At 40.0% G+C, this 17,333-nt stretch overlaps 1 protein-coding gene across 3 annotated transcripts; it reads left to right on the forward strand.

Annotated features, from left to right (window-relative positions):
- The first annotated feature begins 1,909 nt into the window (after positions 1-1,909).
- On the forward strand, positions 1,910-16,209 carry LOC100229427 (arylsulfatase D). Of its 3 annotated transcripts, XM_012569583.5 has the most exons (11): positions 1,910-2,167; positions 4,633-4,682; positions 5,209-5,358; positions 7,271-7,392; positions 8,758-8,880; positions 11,960-12,383; positions 13,113-13,249; positions 14,462-14,596; positions 14,985-15,147; positions 15,427-15,548; positions 15,838-16,209. In XM_012569583.5, exons 2-11 carry the CDS (start codon positions 4,657-4,659, stop codon positions 16,206-16,208), a joined length of 1,773 nt encoding a protein of 590 aa, XP_012425037.4. In that variant the 5' UTR covers positions 1,910-2,167; positions 4,633-4,656; the 3' UTR covers position 16,209. The 3 variants fall into 3 exon arrangements, with proteins under 3 accessions (XP_012425037.4, XP_072787920.1, XP_032605039.2); XM_072931819.1 differs by lacking the exon at positions 4,633-4,682 and having other exon boundaries at positions 2,016-2,167; XM_032749148.3 differs by lacking the exons at positions 1,910-2,167; positions 4,633-4,682; positions 5,209-5,358; positions 7,271-7,392 and adding an exon at positions 7,956-8,062.
- The last annotated feature ends 1,124 nt before the right edge of the window (positions 16,210-17,333 follow it).

The raw sequence follows: 17,333 nt of genomic DNA on the forward strand, positions 1-17,333 counted from the left end.
CAAAGATCAAACACCAAAATGGGCACGAGTTGTGACCCTGAAAATCTTTAGACCACAAGCACAGCCCCCCTTCCTTTAACTCCATAACACCATAGGTGTGCCCAGTGTTAACTCCCAGCAGCCAGACTTCAACAAGTGCTGCTTAGAGCAGCAAACTGGTCTGGCTCTCTCTGTGTTTGAAGAGGGCTGTGTAAAAGACAGCAAAGGCATGTTCCTGTGGTGTAACTGCAGACATGCATTCAATTTTCTGCTGTATTCTAAATTTAGTAAATAACATAGTAGTTATAGTTTGTGGTTCTCTGTTACAAACTCTATAGAATTTGCAAGAAGTCCTGGAAAAAACACAACAATGATATGAGAGATATGGAGATGGCCCCAGCTACAAAGGGATCTCTCTCAGTCCGCAGCGCCCTGCAGGGGTTGATTGCAACCTGGGCAGAAAAACCCAGAAGTGACCCAGAAGGTGTTTCTTTTTTGAAAACCTGCAGCAGTAGAGGGCATCAGACAACAAGAAATCCTTTAGACTTTAATGAATCCTTGAAGTGCTAAAGGCCCAGTGAGGGGAATGGGAGCTAGAGAGGTGGTGGGAGGGGATAGGGAATGTCGGAATCTGTGGGTGTTGATGATTCCGAGATTGTAGAAAGTCTCTGTCTTTCTGCCCCATTGCCAAAGAAGAAGCCATAATTCGTCTGTGCTGGTTTCAAGGTTGTTTGTTCTGGCTTATCTCTAACATGTTCTGCTGCCCTGCCGCAGGTCTGTCCTGCAGGGCAGCGTGTGGGGCTCTGCCCCTCAGTGGGATGGTACAAACATTATATACCAGAAACTACGTGTGCTATATTTACAATAATGTGCCAATATCTATCATCTACGTTAAACAGCGTGTCCCCAGCCTAAACCAATAGAAAAATGCCAACACTACAGTGAAACATGGAGGGCATGAAGAAGGAGAAAAAGGACAAAACACACCCAATTTCCTCCATCTTGTCCCCTCTGAACCCCTAATCTAGAAACCTATAATTTTACTTTTACACCCGTGCCACACTTAATTATTACTCATATTATTACTCATACCAAACACTCAGAACTTGTAATTCATCGTGTAAGATTGAAAACTCTTTTCCATGGACAGAGATCAGAGACAGTGTCTTTCGGGGCTCTGTACAGGGGGGTTCCTGACCCCCTGCCAGGGTCCCAGGCAATCCAGGGCAAACAGAGGGAAGCCCTGGATTCCCACAAGGGAAGGAATCACCTATGGTCCTCTAACTTGCCTCAGAGGTACTCCACTAGCAATCCAGCCTGAGCACTGCAATTGATACCACCAACTCACCACAACATCTCCCTTCTCTCATAAGATACAAAAATGCAGGAAACTATTAGTAAAGCAAGATTGCTGTTGGGTAATGCCTCATGCTGTCCCAAAACAGTACACGAGGACTCACATAGGAAAAAAACAAGAAAGTAAGCATTAGCCACCATGTAACCCTAATTTGTCCCTTTGAGTGATGGCTAGGAAACAGGCAGCACTCAGAAGTGAAGCTGAATGACTCATTTTCTGAAAAAGAAAATTCAAGCCTCTTACCAGCATTTCCTCCCCACCCTAGAACTATTTGTCCCAGAATGTGCAGAGACAAACCACCTCACAGCAGCATGCACTCAGGGTGGCCATAAAGTGAAGAAAGTAGCTCAATTTCTATTTCTACAACAAAGAAATGCTCCCTAAGTACAGTGATTTTCTCTTTTCCTCGGTGGGAGTGAGGGGAGATTTACTTGGAACTGTTATTTATAGTAGCTTTCACAGGAGTGTCTCAGACTTGAAGGAGATCATTCCCATCCCTTGAGAGACTGGTGGTTAGGCAGGAAGCATTTTACTGTGTCTGTGGCATTCCCCAGCCCGACCCTCGTGCCCTGTGTGAATGTCAGAGTTGTGCAAACAGCAGGGGGAAGTGCAGCTTGAGACTCCATGAGAAGCCAGAACATCCAGCTGCTTGGAGGCTCTGGCACGACGTGCTTTTCCTGTGCTGAGCTGTGGGACGTGCAGCTGGAGCACATTTCAGGACTGCCTGCAGAAACGCTGCGCAGTAGCAGCAGTCCTCGTGCTGAAAAAATTTAGAATCAAATTTTAAGTCACCAGTCTATCGGCTGCCTGCTTTGAACACAACTTGACCAGGTACTGTATTCCTCCCTTACTGTTGGGAAATACACAGGAAAATGTTAACGGCTGTTTGGAATTTTTTTCCCTTCTGTAGATAAAAATATCTCAGGGAAATTTTTAAAATACTTTTCCCTTTAGAACAACATTACTCTCATACAAGGCTATGTACAAAGTGAGCGCTGCAGGCTATGTGCTTGCAAGTCTGGGTTCGCTTTTACTTTATCAAGTCTCAAAAATAGGAATTTTAAAAAGAAATTTTCACAGACTGAACAGTACTGAATTAAGTGGTATTAACTGTGTGACTTTTCCCTGAGTTTTGACAAACTGATGCCACAAATGAGTACCATTTTCAGGAAAAGTGCATATGAGTATGTCTAAAACAATGAATATTTCCTCTTGTGAGATTTTTGTATCTTTTAAGTATTTTGTTAGAAAGGTAGACTGATTACAAAATTTGAATCAACACAGGAAAATGGTTGGTGAAATATGAAGTATACGCAAGCTATTTCCCTCAGGATTATTAAAATAGATGAAGAAAAGGACAAAAACTAAATTACTTTAGGGGAGGGATTAGCAATGGGAGAGGGAGGAAGGAGTTTTGCTCTAAGCAGAGGGGAATGTTTGCTTGCAATTTCTCTGCCTGGACTCCCATCACCTTTCACTGAGGAAATGGCTTGACAGGGATAATACCAGTCAGCATAATAAATCAATAGCTGTTTTCTGTGTATTGACTGCTATTTTACAGGCAGCTTCAGGGGAAACTCAGCCCCAAGCTCCAGGCTGTGCTCTAAATCAGTGTCTCTACTGTGTAACAACCAACTGCAAAATTAAATGTGATTATTTTCCAACTTCCTTTTACTTCAGCTGTTTTGGAGGCTTATAGGATGTAAATGTTAGAGATGGCTGAGGTGTTCTCTTGTACTTTTCTTATAACTGCTTAGGATGCAGCAAAGGCACAAACTGACCTGCAGGAAACTGAGTATCTCTAGATAGTAATGCTGCCTCAGTTCTGGTGTTTACAAGCAAGTGTTTGGATGCCAGTTTACTAAGCACAGAAATTTAATTTTTCCCACTGAACATTGTAGTGTTGATGGTAAAATGCAAGAACCATGAAAATTAACTAAACTGCCTAATACATCATTTCTGGAAAACAAAAATAAATATGAAACAAACATAATTCATAAAATTGAGGTGCTTGGGACAGTTGAGCCAGGTGTGAGATAAATTTCAAAGAAGTCTATTTTAAAGTTTTAGAATGAAGTTCACTCAGACCCTAGTTCAAAGTCTGCAAATAGTTTATCTCACTGTCCTGACAGTGAAAGGAAAAGCCCCAGAGAGGTTTCTCTGGGTAACAGAGAAACCTCTTCATTCTCAGAGTTAAGTAACAAGAGGTCATTAATTCTTCCAAGAAATTACAATTGTTAGAAAAAGATGACTAGAATTTCTGAAACTAAAAATTCCTCTTACAAACCTGAAAAGAAACTTAGCACATTATGTGAAAAAGCACAATGCTGCTACTGTCTATGGTTATAGAAATGTAAATTATATTGAGGACTGGGTTTTAAAGCTCTATTTTTTCCTTTATAAACAGAAAGTATTTTTATATAGATGATTCATGTAAGAAAATTGAATTATTTTGCTATTTTGAGATAAACTTCTTTACACAAAAAGAAAAATCCCTCTAATAAGGGAAGGGCTAGCAATAAAAATAATATTAATGCCTTTACTCTTCTTCATTTAGGGTCTGAGGTGCACTGGAGTAAATAAAACATGTGGGAATCCAGGGCTTCCCTCTGGCTGCCCTGGCAGGTCTGGGACCCTGGCAGGGGTCAGGAACCCCCCTGTACAGAGCCCCTGTGATCTCTGTCCATGGAAAAGAGTTTTCAATCTTACAGGATGAATTACAAGCTCTGAGTGTTTGATATGAGTAATAATTAAGTGTGGCACAGGTGCAAGAGTAAAATTTTAGGTTTCTAGATTAGGGGTTCAGAGGGGACAAGATGGAGGAAATTGGGTGTGTTTTGTCCTTTTTCTCCTTCTTCATGCCCTCCATGTTTCACTGTAGTGTTGGCATTTTTCTATTGGTTTAGGCTGGGGACACACTGTTCAACGTAGATGATAGATATTGGCACATTATTGTAAATATAGCACACGTAGTTTCTGGTATATAATGTTTGTACCATCCCACTGAGGGGCAGAGCCCCACACGCTGCCCTGCAGGACAGACCTGCGGCAGGGCAGCAGAACATGTTAGAGATAAGCCAGAACAAACAACCTTGAAACCAGCACAGACGAATTATGGCTTCTTCTTTGGCAATGGGGCAGAAAGACAGAGACTTTCTACAATCTCGGAATCATCAACACCCACAGATTCCGACAAAAACAGAATGTTAACAGGCTTTGAGTACGTTTGTAATCTATTTTTATTGCAGTTGCTACTAGGAAGATATAACTATGACAAAATACTCTTGGTTTTGCAGGATTTAAACACTCCAAATGCAGAAATGATTTGGCAACTAACATGTCATTGGTAAGAAAAAAATCATGAATTACTGTTGTATCATACTTAGATCTAAAGTGAGTGATGCTCAATAATGATGTAATACTGTGTTATAAAATAGTAGCATTTTTTATCTCACAATGTGATTTTTGTTTGTTTTTCTTGTTATTAACTTTTTCACAACCCAAAGATCTCAGTCCAGGCAAAAACTATGTCAGAGGAAGTTGATCCCATTCTCAGCTTCCCAGAACAACCCTCTATAAACATCCAAAGCCATGAAGCAAAATCACTTGTGTGCCATCTGCTGCATGTAAATTCCCATGTGAGACTGCTCACAGGGAACTTGGAATGAATCAGGAAAGGAGATTTTAAAGTTATGGTCCTGACATTTTCCTCTTCATCACCTCAGTTTGGGTAAATGATAAACCCTTAGCACACCCTCTGTGTCTGGACAGAGTGGTCTGTCCTGCAGCCAAGCATCGAGGGTCTCTGGCCACGTGCAGGGGGAGTGATGAATGGCCAGGTCACTGGCTTCTCTCCCTTTTCTATGTTTCAGGTCACCCCTGGTTACACCCCTGATTTTTGGTCTGCTTCTGCAAGCACCGTTCACACAGCCTTCCACCATCACACAGCCAAACTTTGTCCTGCTGCTGGCTGATGATCTCGGCATAGGGGATGTAGGTTGCTATGGGAATGATACTATCAGGTAAGGAAACTAACCCTAAGGGTGAACAGAGCTGGTGTGATATTTAATGTAAACCTGAAAGTCGCTGCCCAGCATTATCCCATAGCCTCGAGGGCATTCCTAGGGCCAGCTCTGCTGTGTGGCACTGTTTTACTGTGATAATATAACAATCATTCTTGTGTATTCCTTAATTGCCTAACACTTGAGAAACAGTTATACCCAAAGATAGAAATATTGTCCCCTCTTCCAACACACAGGCCTCATTACCTCATTTTAATTCTGTTACCATTCTTTCCCAGTCTCACCTCAAAATACAATTAAATTACTGCAATGATTTAATGTGACCAGGAAATATTTCTCTTTTCAGCCTTAAAGACATAGAATTTGCTTTCTCTTTGAAAATTGTGCCACAGTATATCCTGCTGGCCTGTAACATGTTTAAACAAAATAAAATTTGCTATGATCCCTCTCTTCATCCAGCAAAGCATCTTACTCTGAAGCAAAATCTTACTCTGAAAGGTTTCAGTCAGCAAGTTGCTGACAAGCAGCTGGTGATCACAGGCAGCTGATAAGGGTCTGCAAAGCCAGGCCTCCATAACATCATTCCCAAGGCATGGATTTTCTTTTTACATTCAGGGCGTACTAGCAGGGTGACAAGTATCTGGGCTCTCCTAGCAAATGGTTCTCTGCCATGCAAAGAATGTCAGGATTTTGAAACAGCAGTTTGAGAAGCAGACCTAGAGCTCCTTTGAGGAGAATATTTATTAGCTAACTGAGATGGCAATTGTGCTGAAGGGTGGAACCACATCCTTGGCTTTGCCAAGTTACCCAGACTGCACCTCTGGCAAAAGGCTGTAGGGAATAAGAAATGTTGCAGCTGTTGGTTCCTGGCAGTGTGTCTTTGAGGGAGGAATCCATAACAGCACGAGTACAAAGCAACAAAACATCCAGGATCTTTCAAAATCCTGCTGGAGGTTTTGCCTTCTTGTGAACACCATTGAACTGATAATTACAGAAACAAAATTGTAAAACTGACTCTCAGTCTAAGTTAAAATAGAAGTAGGCAAACCTTGAATTGGAAGAGGGGGATATTGTATTCTGAAATGTAAGATATTGCCTTGTCTGTAACTAGCGTGCTAGGCAAGCTTGTTTTTGTTGGTTGCCAGTTGCTTACAAAATATTCTCTTCTCACCTACTTACTCACATGTGGCTTGATTCATGTTGCCGTGAGAGATTACCACTACAGTGTGAAAACATGCAGGATTTCTTTCCCTTTTTCTCCTTTTCCCTTGCTACAAATTTCATGAGAAATACCTTGTTAGCTTCCTTATCGGTACCATAAGTCATGTAGCATCTTGTCTAGCCAAGCACTATCACCCTGTGGCAAGTAAATTACCATTACACTGATAGAGGGAGGCTGATGCGCAGCTCTTTAAGAAGCTGGTGTAGGGAAGGCAGCTCTGGAGGAATTAAAGTCTTTGCTGTGAGGTTGGTGAGGCACTGGAACATGTTGTCCGGAGAAGCTGTGGATGCCCCATCCTCAAAAGTGTTCAAAGTCAGGTTGGATGGGGCTCTGAGTAACCTCATCTAGAGGAAAGTGTTCCTGCCCATGACAGGGGGGCTGGAACTTTGTGATCTTTAAGGTCTCTTCCAGCCCAAACAATTCTACAATTCTATGATTTCTGCAAGACTTCATAGGACATTAAAAAAAAAAAAAAGGTTGTCTTGAAGTTAATCCATTTACTGATTCTTAAGGAATCAATGAAAAGAGAAATATTTCCACATCACTTGAGAAAATTTAAATAAATTACAAAAATATTTCCTGGCCATCTTCAAATACAGCAAACTTCTGAAAATAAAGATAAGTATATAATTTCTTATTCCCTTGAAAGACTCTCTGGATGATATCTGGTGGCATCGTTTGCTTTTTTAGGACCCCCAACATTGATCGCCTGGCAAAGGAAGGAGTGAAGCTGACCCAACACATCGCTGCAGCCCCACTCTGCACCCCCAGCAGAGCAGCTTTCCTCACTGGCAGATATCCCCTCCGATCAGGTTTGCCTTGCAGAGCCACACACCCTTTAAACATTGCTCTATTGCTGGAGAGAACAGTGTCATACAATGGGCACAGAAGAAATGAGGGTGTGCAAAAAGGGGTGTCACAGACACTCCATCCTCACTGAGACACATGAGGTATCAGATAGCCTATGCACCTTTGAGGTGGCTTCTGTGTTTGTAGGGTATTTGTGCATAGGTCTGGGGTGAAGCAAAACAGAGAAGAATCAGCTCTGCAGAGTGTCTTGGTCTCCCCCAACCCCTCAATGCACAATTTTGGTTATGTTTTGATGCTCTGTTGTACAGACTGCAGCCAGAATGGAATTACGGCAAACTTTTACATTCAAAAAAGCCATTGCACAAAACATGAAGAATGGTAACAACACACTTACAAAATTTAACACTAGTTAAATTAATTTCTGTCATAGATGACCCCTCATCAGATGTCAGAAGCAGCTCGGCCCTGCAGGGAGCAGAGTAGCCTGTGCAGATGTGTGTCACTTCCCTTCAGTCAAGGTGCAGAACGAGTCATTCATGGAAAAGCTTCTTTACGTATCTGTCAAAATTAATCTGTCCTAGAAGATAACAGTTTGACAGCAATATTATTTTTCCCAATTGTGTTTTTGAAGAAAAACACTATCCTGTCAAACTGCATCCCTGAGATGAAGAGGTATGAAAAACAAATAGCTCTACATGTTTCTAACAGCAACCCTCAAATGCTTGTTCTATTGCAAATTATCTTTGGAGCCTTCATTCCTGAGGCGTTTTGAAGCTGATGTGTCATCCTGTTTTTATTATGACAGCTCCCACTGAGACTGGTGGTTTGAAAACACACACAGGCTTGTACAGACCCTTTCCCACTGTAACAACAGGGCCAGAGATGTTCAGTGCTACAATGACAGATTGAACTTTACATAGCGCTGTATGATGGAGTCATGCCAGAATAAAATACTAAATGGTAGGGTGTAAACCTGCAGGTGAAGAGAAGATTGCTACTCTGTGGGGCTCAAAGATCAGGTACCAGCCAGGCCACTGTGCAAGGAAGCCCTGAGTACCCTGGCAGCCCTCAGTGAGCTGGAGTCTGAGACTGACAGGGGGCTGAAGTCTCCTTGCGCTCCTCCCTGCCCTCACACTCACACTAAGGAAGTGCATTTCATACAGCCACTGAGACATATAATCTCCTATACAAATGTGTAACTCTTTCTTAATCTTGTCCAGGGTCTTAGATTCATTTCCACAAACAAAGAGCACTAGGGCAAATGTTTAACACTACCATTTCAGTGAAATCAGGAAACAAAAAAGTATGTTGGACAAAAGTACTCAACCCTTTATACTGACTCAGATTGGTTTTTGTTGCATTTTTAGGGATGGATGCTGTAAACGATTACCGTGTAATTTTTTGGAATGCTGGCTCAGGAGGGCTTCCTGCAAACGAAACCACTTTTGCCAAAATACTGCAGCACCAAGGCTACAGCACAGGACTGATAGGTATGGGGGCACTCCTCTCCTAAAGGTGTTGTTGAATGTGTTTCACCTGCACATCTCACTCAAACCATTTGTTTTAGTTAGTAACTGTCTGTACTTAAGTTGTGATATTTTTATTGCCTGATTAAGAATTATACGTAAAAAGAAACTCTACCCAAAAAGTACCTCTCTTAAAAGAACAAGCATATGATAAGGACAATTTTTACCATTGACCCACTTTCAAGCACAGCTGTGGTTGTTAAAATACATAACAGAAAATGTTACTAATTCCTGAATATTATTATACCAGGCATAAGATACTTATTCCAATACTATGTCATTTTTAAAAAGTAAACATGTGAGTGCCATTTAAATATGCATGATGATGTTTTACACAGTTCAGAGCAGAGTCATACAAAAGGGAACAGCTGCTGCTTAAAACATTCAAGACAGTTAATAGTGTCACAAAATTGGGCCTTTCAGAAACAGAAATAAAGCAATTATTTTTTCTTCAGTCACAGCATGCCACTGTAGTTCACCAAGATTTCAGTACAGCCCAAAAACACTGCCTTCCTCAGCATCAATTTGAATTTCATTTTACTTTATATTTTATAGCACTATTTTTTAGTACAGTTGTAACTTTTGGTCGTGATCTTATTCTAAATAATTATTTATCTTAGATGTGTCACATAGTTCCACAGGCTGATAAAGCACAAACATTCCTGGCTGATTTTTCAGCTATTTGCCCTACCTCAACTGTGCATATAAAATGTCAAAATCAAAAATCTGTATCTGGCACATAAAAATATTAGCTGCACAAACCAACTGAATTTATCTTTCTGGAGAAATAGATTTGTATTCATTCAACAAAATAAATCTAAACTACACGAGACAAAACTAAAAGAAACCTTGCAAGCAATTCAAATTCTACATTACTGAAGTTCTATCTCCTGTTAATTTTGCAGCGATATTATTTTAGTTGTTTAAATTAGCTCATAAAACAGACTGTGCATGCTTGATCTTGGTTTCAGCATGTCATCACTAGCAAAACAATCAGATTTGTCTCCACTGCCCCCAGGGAATTGCCCTTCAGGGGAGTCCTGCTGCTTGCCTCCCAGAAGCAAAATGGGGAGGCATTTTCCCTGTGGGCATCTCAGCTAAAGTCACACCACAGATGCCAAAAGCATCACTTAGATTAACTGGATTGACAGATCCTGGTTAATTGCACCATGGGGTATGATGAAAAGCACCAGTGATAGGTGATACACAGAATACCACCAGAATTTTACATTCAAGTCATGAAGCAAAAAATCTTAACACAAGATCTACCCATGCCACCACAGCTGAATGAGCACTAAGTAGTCTCACCTGAATTGTTTGCGATTGTTTTGCCCAGAGCACACCCAGTTTAACTGCAAAGTTAAATCCTATTAATAACCTGCAGCCTGAGGTGATAATGAGATTTTTTGCTGGGAAATGCTTTGAAGGTTCTTTGTAGTCAGAAGACCAATGCTGTATAAATAAGCCCTCAGAGATTACTTTATCTTAATTATACACTTAGTTTAGCTTCTGGAGATTTGATTCTTTTCTAGCATGTCAGAAACCTTTATCGACCTCCGCTGGAGACTTAGGTGTTGAAGTGCATCTGGATTCCAAGAATACTTCAGCTGCACCTGTATTTTTGACCAATGCATTTATGTGTTGATTACAAATCTGTTTCATTCTACAGCTGGCTCTAAATATGTCAGGAAGTAAACTGAGTAGAGATTCTAGCTGAAAGCAATTCATCTACCTATGCTAGAACTTCCATTCTTTCTTTATATTTACAGCTGAGAAGCAGCTATTTTTCTCCTCTGGGTCAGTTGTTCTGCTCCTATTGTAATGCACTGCAATTCTATTGAAACCCAGTCAGGGTTGACTGATAGCATACTGAATCATTTCTTGAGGATAACATCATCCTGGAAGTGCACAGTTCTTCTCTCTACAATAAGAATTAATTTCAAATTAGTTTTCTAGTAAAGTTCTTAATGCCCATTATGCTCTGACATCCAAGATCTACAAAAAATGCCATCACGCCTCTGATGAGTGGTAGATTTTGTTCACTCAATTCAAACGTTCTCAAACCTCAGTGTTTGAACCAAATGAGCAAATTGACTATGTCACCACATAAATGCCTAACCAGGCTGTTTGAATAAGCTGGAGGGGAAACAAAAGCATGGTTTTGATGTGCCATTCATGAAAGTAGTTGGTATGTTCATAATGAAGAACAAATTGTGTTCCAAAAGATCAAGGTATGTTCCTTCTGATAAATGAAGACTTAAGTATTTAAAAGAAGTAGGCTTTAACCTTTTAAAATTTGATTAAATCCAAATATATGGCAAAAATATTTATAAAGTATTTTATTTTCTTTTATTTTCAGTCAGTATGTGGAGATATCACATATAATGATATGATGATCATTAGATCATCAAAGTTACTTACAAATGTACAGCTTCATGAGAAATCCTGAGCTCAAGTTTTTCTGGATCCAGTGGTTTGTCTGGCAGTTAGATGAGCTGCTAGTTTAACTACTCTATCCATATCTCCCCTTATCAATCTGAGACCAACACAAAGTATTGACACAGCTCTGACATCATGCACTTCAAAACCTCCCAGGAGCCAGTCTGCATGGCACTTTGAAGGTAAAGAGACAACAAAAGGTTATTTCCCCCTATGCTTACAAAAGGTCAGCTTCCTTCTATTTGATACTTGACAGGTCTCCAGGAAGGCCATGCATTTTTGCTCAGTTTGGATTTTTTCTCAATTTATAGTTGCCTTTATATGCTTTTTTTTTTTAATGTATGATCAAAGCTACAGGGCATGAATATATATACAATAAATGTATATATGAGCACAAATAAATGTTTTGAAAATTTATAAATTGTAGAGGTTTACTTTAGTCAATCCTATTATATAACTACATACTTGGTATATTTCTGTGTAGGATGATGCAGTTATCACAAGCAGAAAACAACCAACGACTTTTTTAGAAAAGTTTTGTGTAAGGAAAAGTCCATTCTTTTAAAATATTATCTCTTTATATTTTAATAACCTCTATTTTCAGGGAAGTGGCATCAAGGTGTTAACTGTGAATCCCGCAATGACCATTGTCATCACCCTTTAAAACATGGATTTGACTATTTCTATGGGATGCCTTTTACACTAATAAGTGACTGTCAGCCAACAGAAACACCGGAGATGGACAGAGCCTTTAGAAGGAAGCTCTGGCTTTCCACTCAAATGATTGGCCTCATTACACTCACTGCTGTCCTTGGGAGACTGACTGGCTTGATTTCAGTCCACTGGAAAACACTGACCTGCCTTGCTGGGTTCAGTCTCCTGTTCTTCATATCCTGGTTCTCAAGTTACGGATTTGTACGGTACTGGAACTGCATTATGATGAGAAACCATGGAATTACTGAGCAGCCAATGGTGACAGACAGAACTACGTCCCTTATCTTGAGAGAGTCCATTTCATTTATTGAAAGGTGAAGTGGACTTCCTTTGACCACAAGTTTTCTGATTCTTGCGCATTTTCCAACTTGTAAACAGCATTTTCCTTTTTCATGTCTTCATAAGTTTCTTAATTTTTACAGTATTATGTAGGATTATAAATACTGTTATTTTTATTAATTTTAAATAATATAAATAGGTATATAATGAAATTTAAAAGGAAAAAAATGCTACTGCTTAAGAATGCCCCTTATTCCTAGCTTCACTAAAGCTGATAATACTTCCCAACTTCCATGGGTTGCATTGGATATTTCTAGGCTATATTTAAGAAATATGTATACCTATCAATGAGAGCAGCATTGCAGCTTTAAGGAATAGCAGGTGATGTCAGAAATGTGTGTGTGGGCCAGGGAAGGAGAAGCAGAGCTGTGATGTAGCCATATCATATGGACTGATAAGTGGGCAACAGCTGGCAGGGGATGAACCTGCTGCATTCACTTCAGTAGCACAGTGGTGCTTTGCAATAGCAGAAAGTAGATCTTCAATCTGGAAGTTTTCTATCAATGATTCAGGGTACAAAAAGGATATTTTATATAGACCCAAAAATATTCTATGGGATCCTAATCACTGGGTTATAGTATCTTACAAAATAAGGTGTTTCTGAAGGGAATGTTGGAATATCTATACAAAAATAACTACACTACAACTGACCTGCATTGAGAACCTTCCTCTCTATTAACACAATGCTAATTTCTGTTTTGTAGAAATAAGCACAAGCCATTCCTCCTCTTTCTTTCCTTTCTCCATTCCCACACCCCTCTCCTCACCACAGAGAAGTTTCTTGGGAGGAGCAGACACGGTTTATATGGAGACAATGTAGAGGAGATGGACTGGATGGTGGGTAAGTCAACATAGCATATAACAATGTCTCCAATTTTCAAATACCTAGGTCTAAATAAAAAGTTTTAATTAAAATAACAAGGAGGATGATTAAAAGCATATACAAAAAAATCGTAAGCATTTCATGAACATCTGTCAATCTTGTGTGAGCACTGTTGATTTATAGTGTTGGTTTTTTACTTTCTCCAGTCTTGGGCCAAATGGTCACTCTTCTTTTTTTTTTGGTCAAGTGTTTACCAGTTTTAATCATGTCCCCTTAGCTCCTGTCAAGGAGCTCTTCTGTTCTTCTTACTAAATATGTAATAATTATTTCATTTTCTATGATTAGTAAAGACCAGGTCATTTCAGCCTCTTATGGTCATTTCCAAGCAGGACATAAAGTGATAAAATCAATAAGAAAATTAATTACAGATGAAAAACAGCAGGTTACTTATTTGTGTTGGCTGCACTAAGCAGAATACTGGATATTTTTCAGCCACGATCATAAATACAGAAATGTCCATCAGTGTTATCTGGTGTGCCCCCCACAATAAGATTCATGTTATTTTTCAGCCTGTTTTTCTGGAGGAGAAGGAGAATTATTTATCATTCAGTCATGATGGACAAAAAGTATCCACATTTGCAAAAGAGAGAAAAGTCTCAGAATACACATACAGAATTTTGTTTCAAACCTCTCAAACATTTACATATTGAAAATATAATTAAGGATGTCAAAAACAGCTCAAGAATTACTTTTAAATTTAAAAGCACTCATTATTAATTCATATTATATCCATGCAGTAATGTAAGGCAAATCCTAACAGTGGTCTAGACAATATAAAATAAGGGTAACTTTATGTTTTTCCACATTTTTCATGATAGCCACCACTGATGCAGACATAGCTTTTAGATCATAATTTCTTTCCATATTTTTACAGTACATGGTATTTTTTTTTTGCCCTTGACAATATAGGCTTCTTGTCTGTGACTGTGGTTCTTGCATTCCTTGTTAAAATACCAATAATAAAGTGGTTACAACACGTCACAAAATTTCTGTGCTTTTAGAAGCAATGAAATCATAACTACAAATATCAATCTTAAAAATATTAAACAATAAACAACCTTACATAGGTAAGAAATTATACTGGTAAATGTTTACAAGTCAGAGGTTAAAATTTATGTAGTATGAGGGATATTTTTGCTTCTTAATATTCACATATTCTTGCATTTACAGGCCAGGTTCTAGATGCTATTGACAAGGAAGGCTTGAAAGAAACTACACTAGTTTACTTTGCCTCCGATCATGGTGGATGGCTGGAAAGGCAAGAAGGGGAAAGACAGTTGGGTGGCTGGAATGGAATATACAAAGGTAAGAGCTGTTAGGGACAGTGACAACCCAGCAACAACTAGTCAAGAACTTAGGACATCCCTAAGGCTTAAGTGAGATTATACATTCAAGTAATAACACTGGTTTATTACCAATAAGCAAATATGTCTCGTTCTAATTAGGCATGTAACAATGTAGTAAATTCTAACCTGGGCAGGTGTCCTTTGTAAGCATGAATTCTCATATTGTCGGGATCTCACATTACTGAACACTCTTTCACTAATGCTCAGTAGGAGCTTAGCTGGAAAAACAAAAGTGTAAAGAAGGCTCATCAAGGTAACATGATAATACAATGAAATTTGTGCAAAAATTATCTTCATTTTAAATCAAACTTTTTAAAAAAATCCATTTTCTTTTTATTTAATGAAAGGTGGAAAATCTATGGGAGGCTGGGAAGGAGGAATCCGCGTCCCAGGGATATTTAGATGGCCAGGAGTGTTACCTGCAGGCACAGTTATTGATGAACCTACAAGCCTTATGGATATTTATCCTACAGTAGTTCATTTGGCTGGAGGGGAAGTGCCTCAGGACAGGTACAAACAAAAGAATCTTTATTCCTCCTTCTTTCCCAAAACAATGGAAAATCTAGCTTGGAAACACATTCTAAGAGTTTGATGTTTTCTTTTTTGGTCCTGATGATTTTTTAGACACATCAATGTCTACGAGCTCTGTCACCTCTACCTTTGAAATTCAGCCCCTGCCATCTTCTGCAATCCCCTTTATCGTCCAGAAGTGCCAGTTCCAGCAAGAGGCGTGCAGAGGAAGCACAGCCCTGTCCAGCTCATCTCCCTGTGGTGTGTTTTTCGTGCTAGGGTGATCGACGGCCGGGACCTGCTGCCTTTATTGCGGGGAGCGGTGGCGCGCTCGGAGCACGAGTTCCTGTTCCATTACTGCGGCGTTCACTTACACGCCGTGCGCTGGCACCAGAAGGACAGTGAGTACACAGCTTCTTCCCAAAGAATTATGTTCAGTCTACAAGCAGGCACATTGTCCTAACACATTATGTTTCTGGGATTCTGTCTGTCCAAGTACTTCGGGTGTAATGTGGGAAAGAACTTACTGGCATTGCCTGTGTTGTACAGCACCAGGAGAAATTCCTGCATTAACTAATAAGTGTAGAGCTGAAGTGCATCCAGAAATGAACTCTAGAAAAACACTCACTCTTCCTTGTGATAACTAACATTGTTATAACCAGCCTTCTGTGATTCTTTCTTTCCTGGCAGCTGGAGCTGTTTGGAAGGCTCATTTCATGACTCCCATTTTCAGTCCTCCTGGAGCAGGGGCTTGTTATGACAGAGGATTTTGCCCATGCTTTGGGGAAGGAGTGACCCATCATGAGCCTCCATTGCTGTTTGAGCTCTCACAAGACCCTTCTGAAGCCAAACCTCTCTCAGCTGCCACGGAGCCCCTCTTTGACACTGTCATAAGGAAGATTGGCAGAGCCATAGAGGAGCATCGCAGGACGCTGACTCCAGTGCCAGAGCAGCTCTCCGTGTCCAACGTGGTGTGGAAGCCATGGCTGCAGCCATGCTGTGGGACGTTCCCATTCTGTTGGTGTGATAAGGAAGGTGATAATAAACTTGTTGACCTATAAAGGAGAGATCCTGATACTTTCTCAAAAATGTATTAAGAGTGTTTCCTTTGGGGGTGTTGACCCATGGGTCATTTGTTTCTATAAATTGAGCCTTTATAAAATAATTGTTCCAGTGAATGGCACAGTATTTAGTAAAGGTAGCTTTAAGCTGGACACTCTCAGGGAGGGATCAAGATAGATGATCCAAAGACCATGTTTTAACTAGCATCTGCACTGAAGCAGGCCAAGATTAGAGCTGAACAAGTAATGATTCTGGATGTATATTCAGAAGCTTTCCTTTGGGTTTTTGCACTGAATTTCTAAGTGATTCCTGGACTGAGGTCTCCCTTAATTTTGTTATCCTTATCTCCCTTTTGTTATCCTGGCAACGCATAAGGTGACCCTACAATAAATTTTTGCAGACTATTGCTTCCGAAATAATTAGAAAATAGTCTTGCCTGCAGCTCCTCAAAAAATCTTTCTTAGGAGAGGATTTCTTCTTCTCTTGTAGCTCGTGACTCCATCAGCAGTGATGATAACAGCTGACTGGCCTAGGCAAGGTGTAGAGCTTGGAAATGTGACAAGCTGGGTAGTGGCTGTCTGAGATCTCTGAGAAGGGTGGGACTCTTCTGGTTGAAGTCAGCCTCTTTTCTTAGAGAGGAAATAAAGGAAAGGATTGTCCTTTTCGAAAGCTCCCTTTATCTCCAGCTCCCTAAACAGCATTGGCAAAGGCCTTTTGACATTGATGGTCACAGCAGCACCACACTGATTCAGAGTCCGGTGATTTGGGCACAGGACTGCACAAGTCACCCTGCTGCCCAGATCTCAGTCCTAAGTGTTTCCTGCTGACAAGTAGCATGTTCAGAAAAGATCCTTTGAAAGATGGCAAACAGTAATTATGAAAACAAGCAATAATTTGCTATGGAAAAAAAATATATGAATAATTAAGGTATTTTTTGCTTCACAAGTTTCACTCCAAAGAGCTAGAATTACTTAGGTCTATCTCTTTGCTTTTGTGCTTTTTTTTTTTTTTCTGCAGTTCTTTCCTTCTTTGTGTTAAAATAGTTATTTCTAATTACATGGCCTTGCAGATAATGCTTTTCTTTGTAGGGCTGTAAATACATCTGTTCATACAGACATGTTTAC

The sequence above is a fragment of the Taeniopygia guttata genome, chromosome 1, assembly GCF_048771995.1.
Source record: "Taeniopygia guttata chromosome 1, bTaeGut7.mat, whole genome shotgun sequence".
Classification (NCBI taxonomy): domain Eukaryota; kingdom Metazoa; phylum Chordata; class Aves; order Passeriformes; family Estrildidae; genus Taeniopygia; species Taeniopygia guttata.

What these genes read in the sequence shown, in the direction of transcription:
- LOC100229427 (XM_012569583.5), top strand. Translation starts at nt 4,657, where the DNA reads ATGATTTGGCAACTAACATGTCATTG. An exon ending in CTACAGCACAGGACTGATAG is followed by an intron (nt 8,881 to 11,959) that starts GTATGGGGGCAC and finishes CTCTATTTTCAG; the next exon opens with GGAAGTGGCATCAAGGTGTT. An exon ending in GGGGAAGTGCCTCAGGACAG is followed by an intron (nt 15,148 to 15,426) that starts GTACAAACAAAA and finishes TTTTCGTGCTAG; the next exon opens with GGTGATCGACGGCCGGGACC.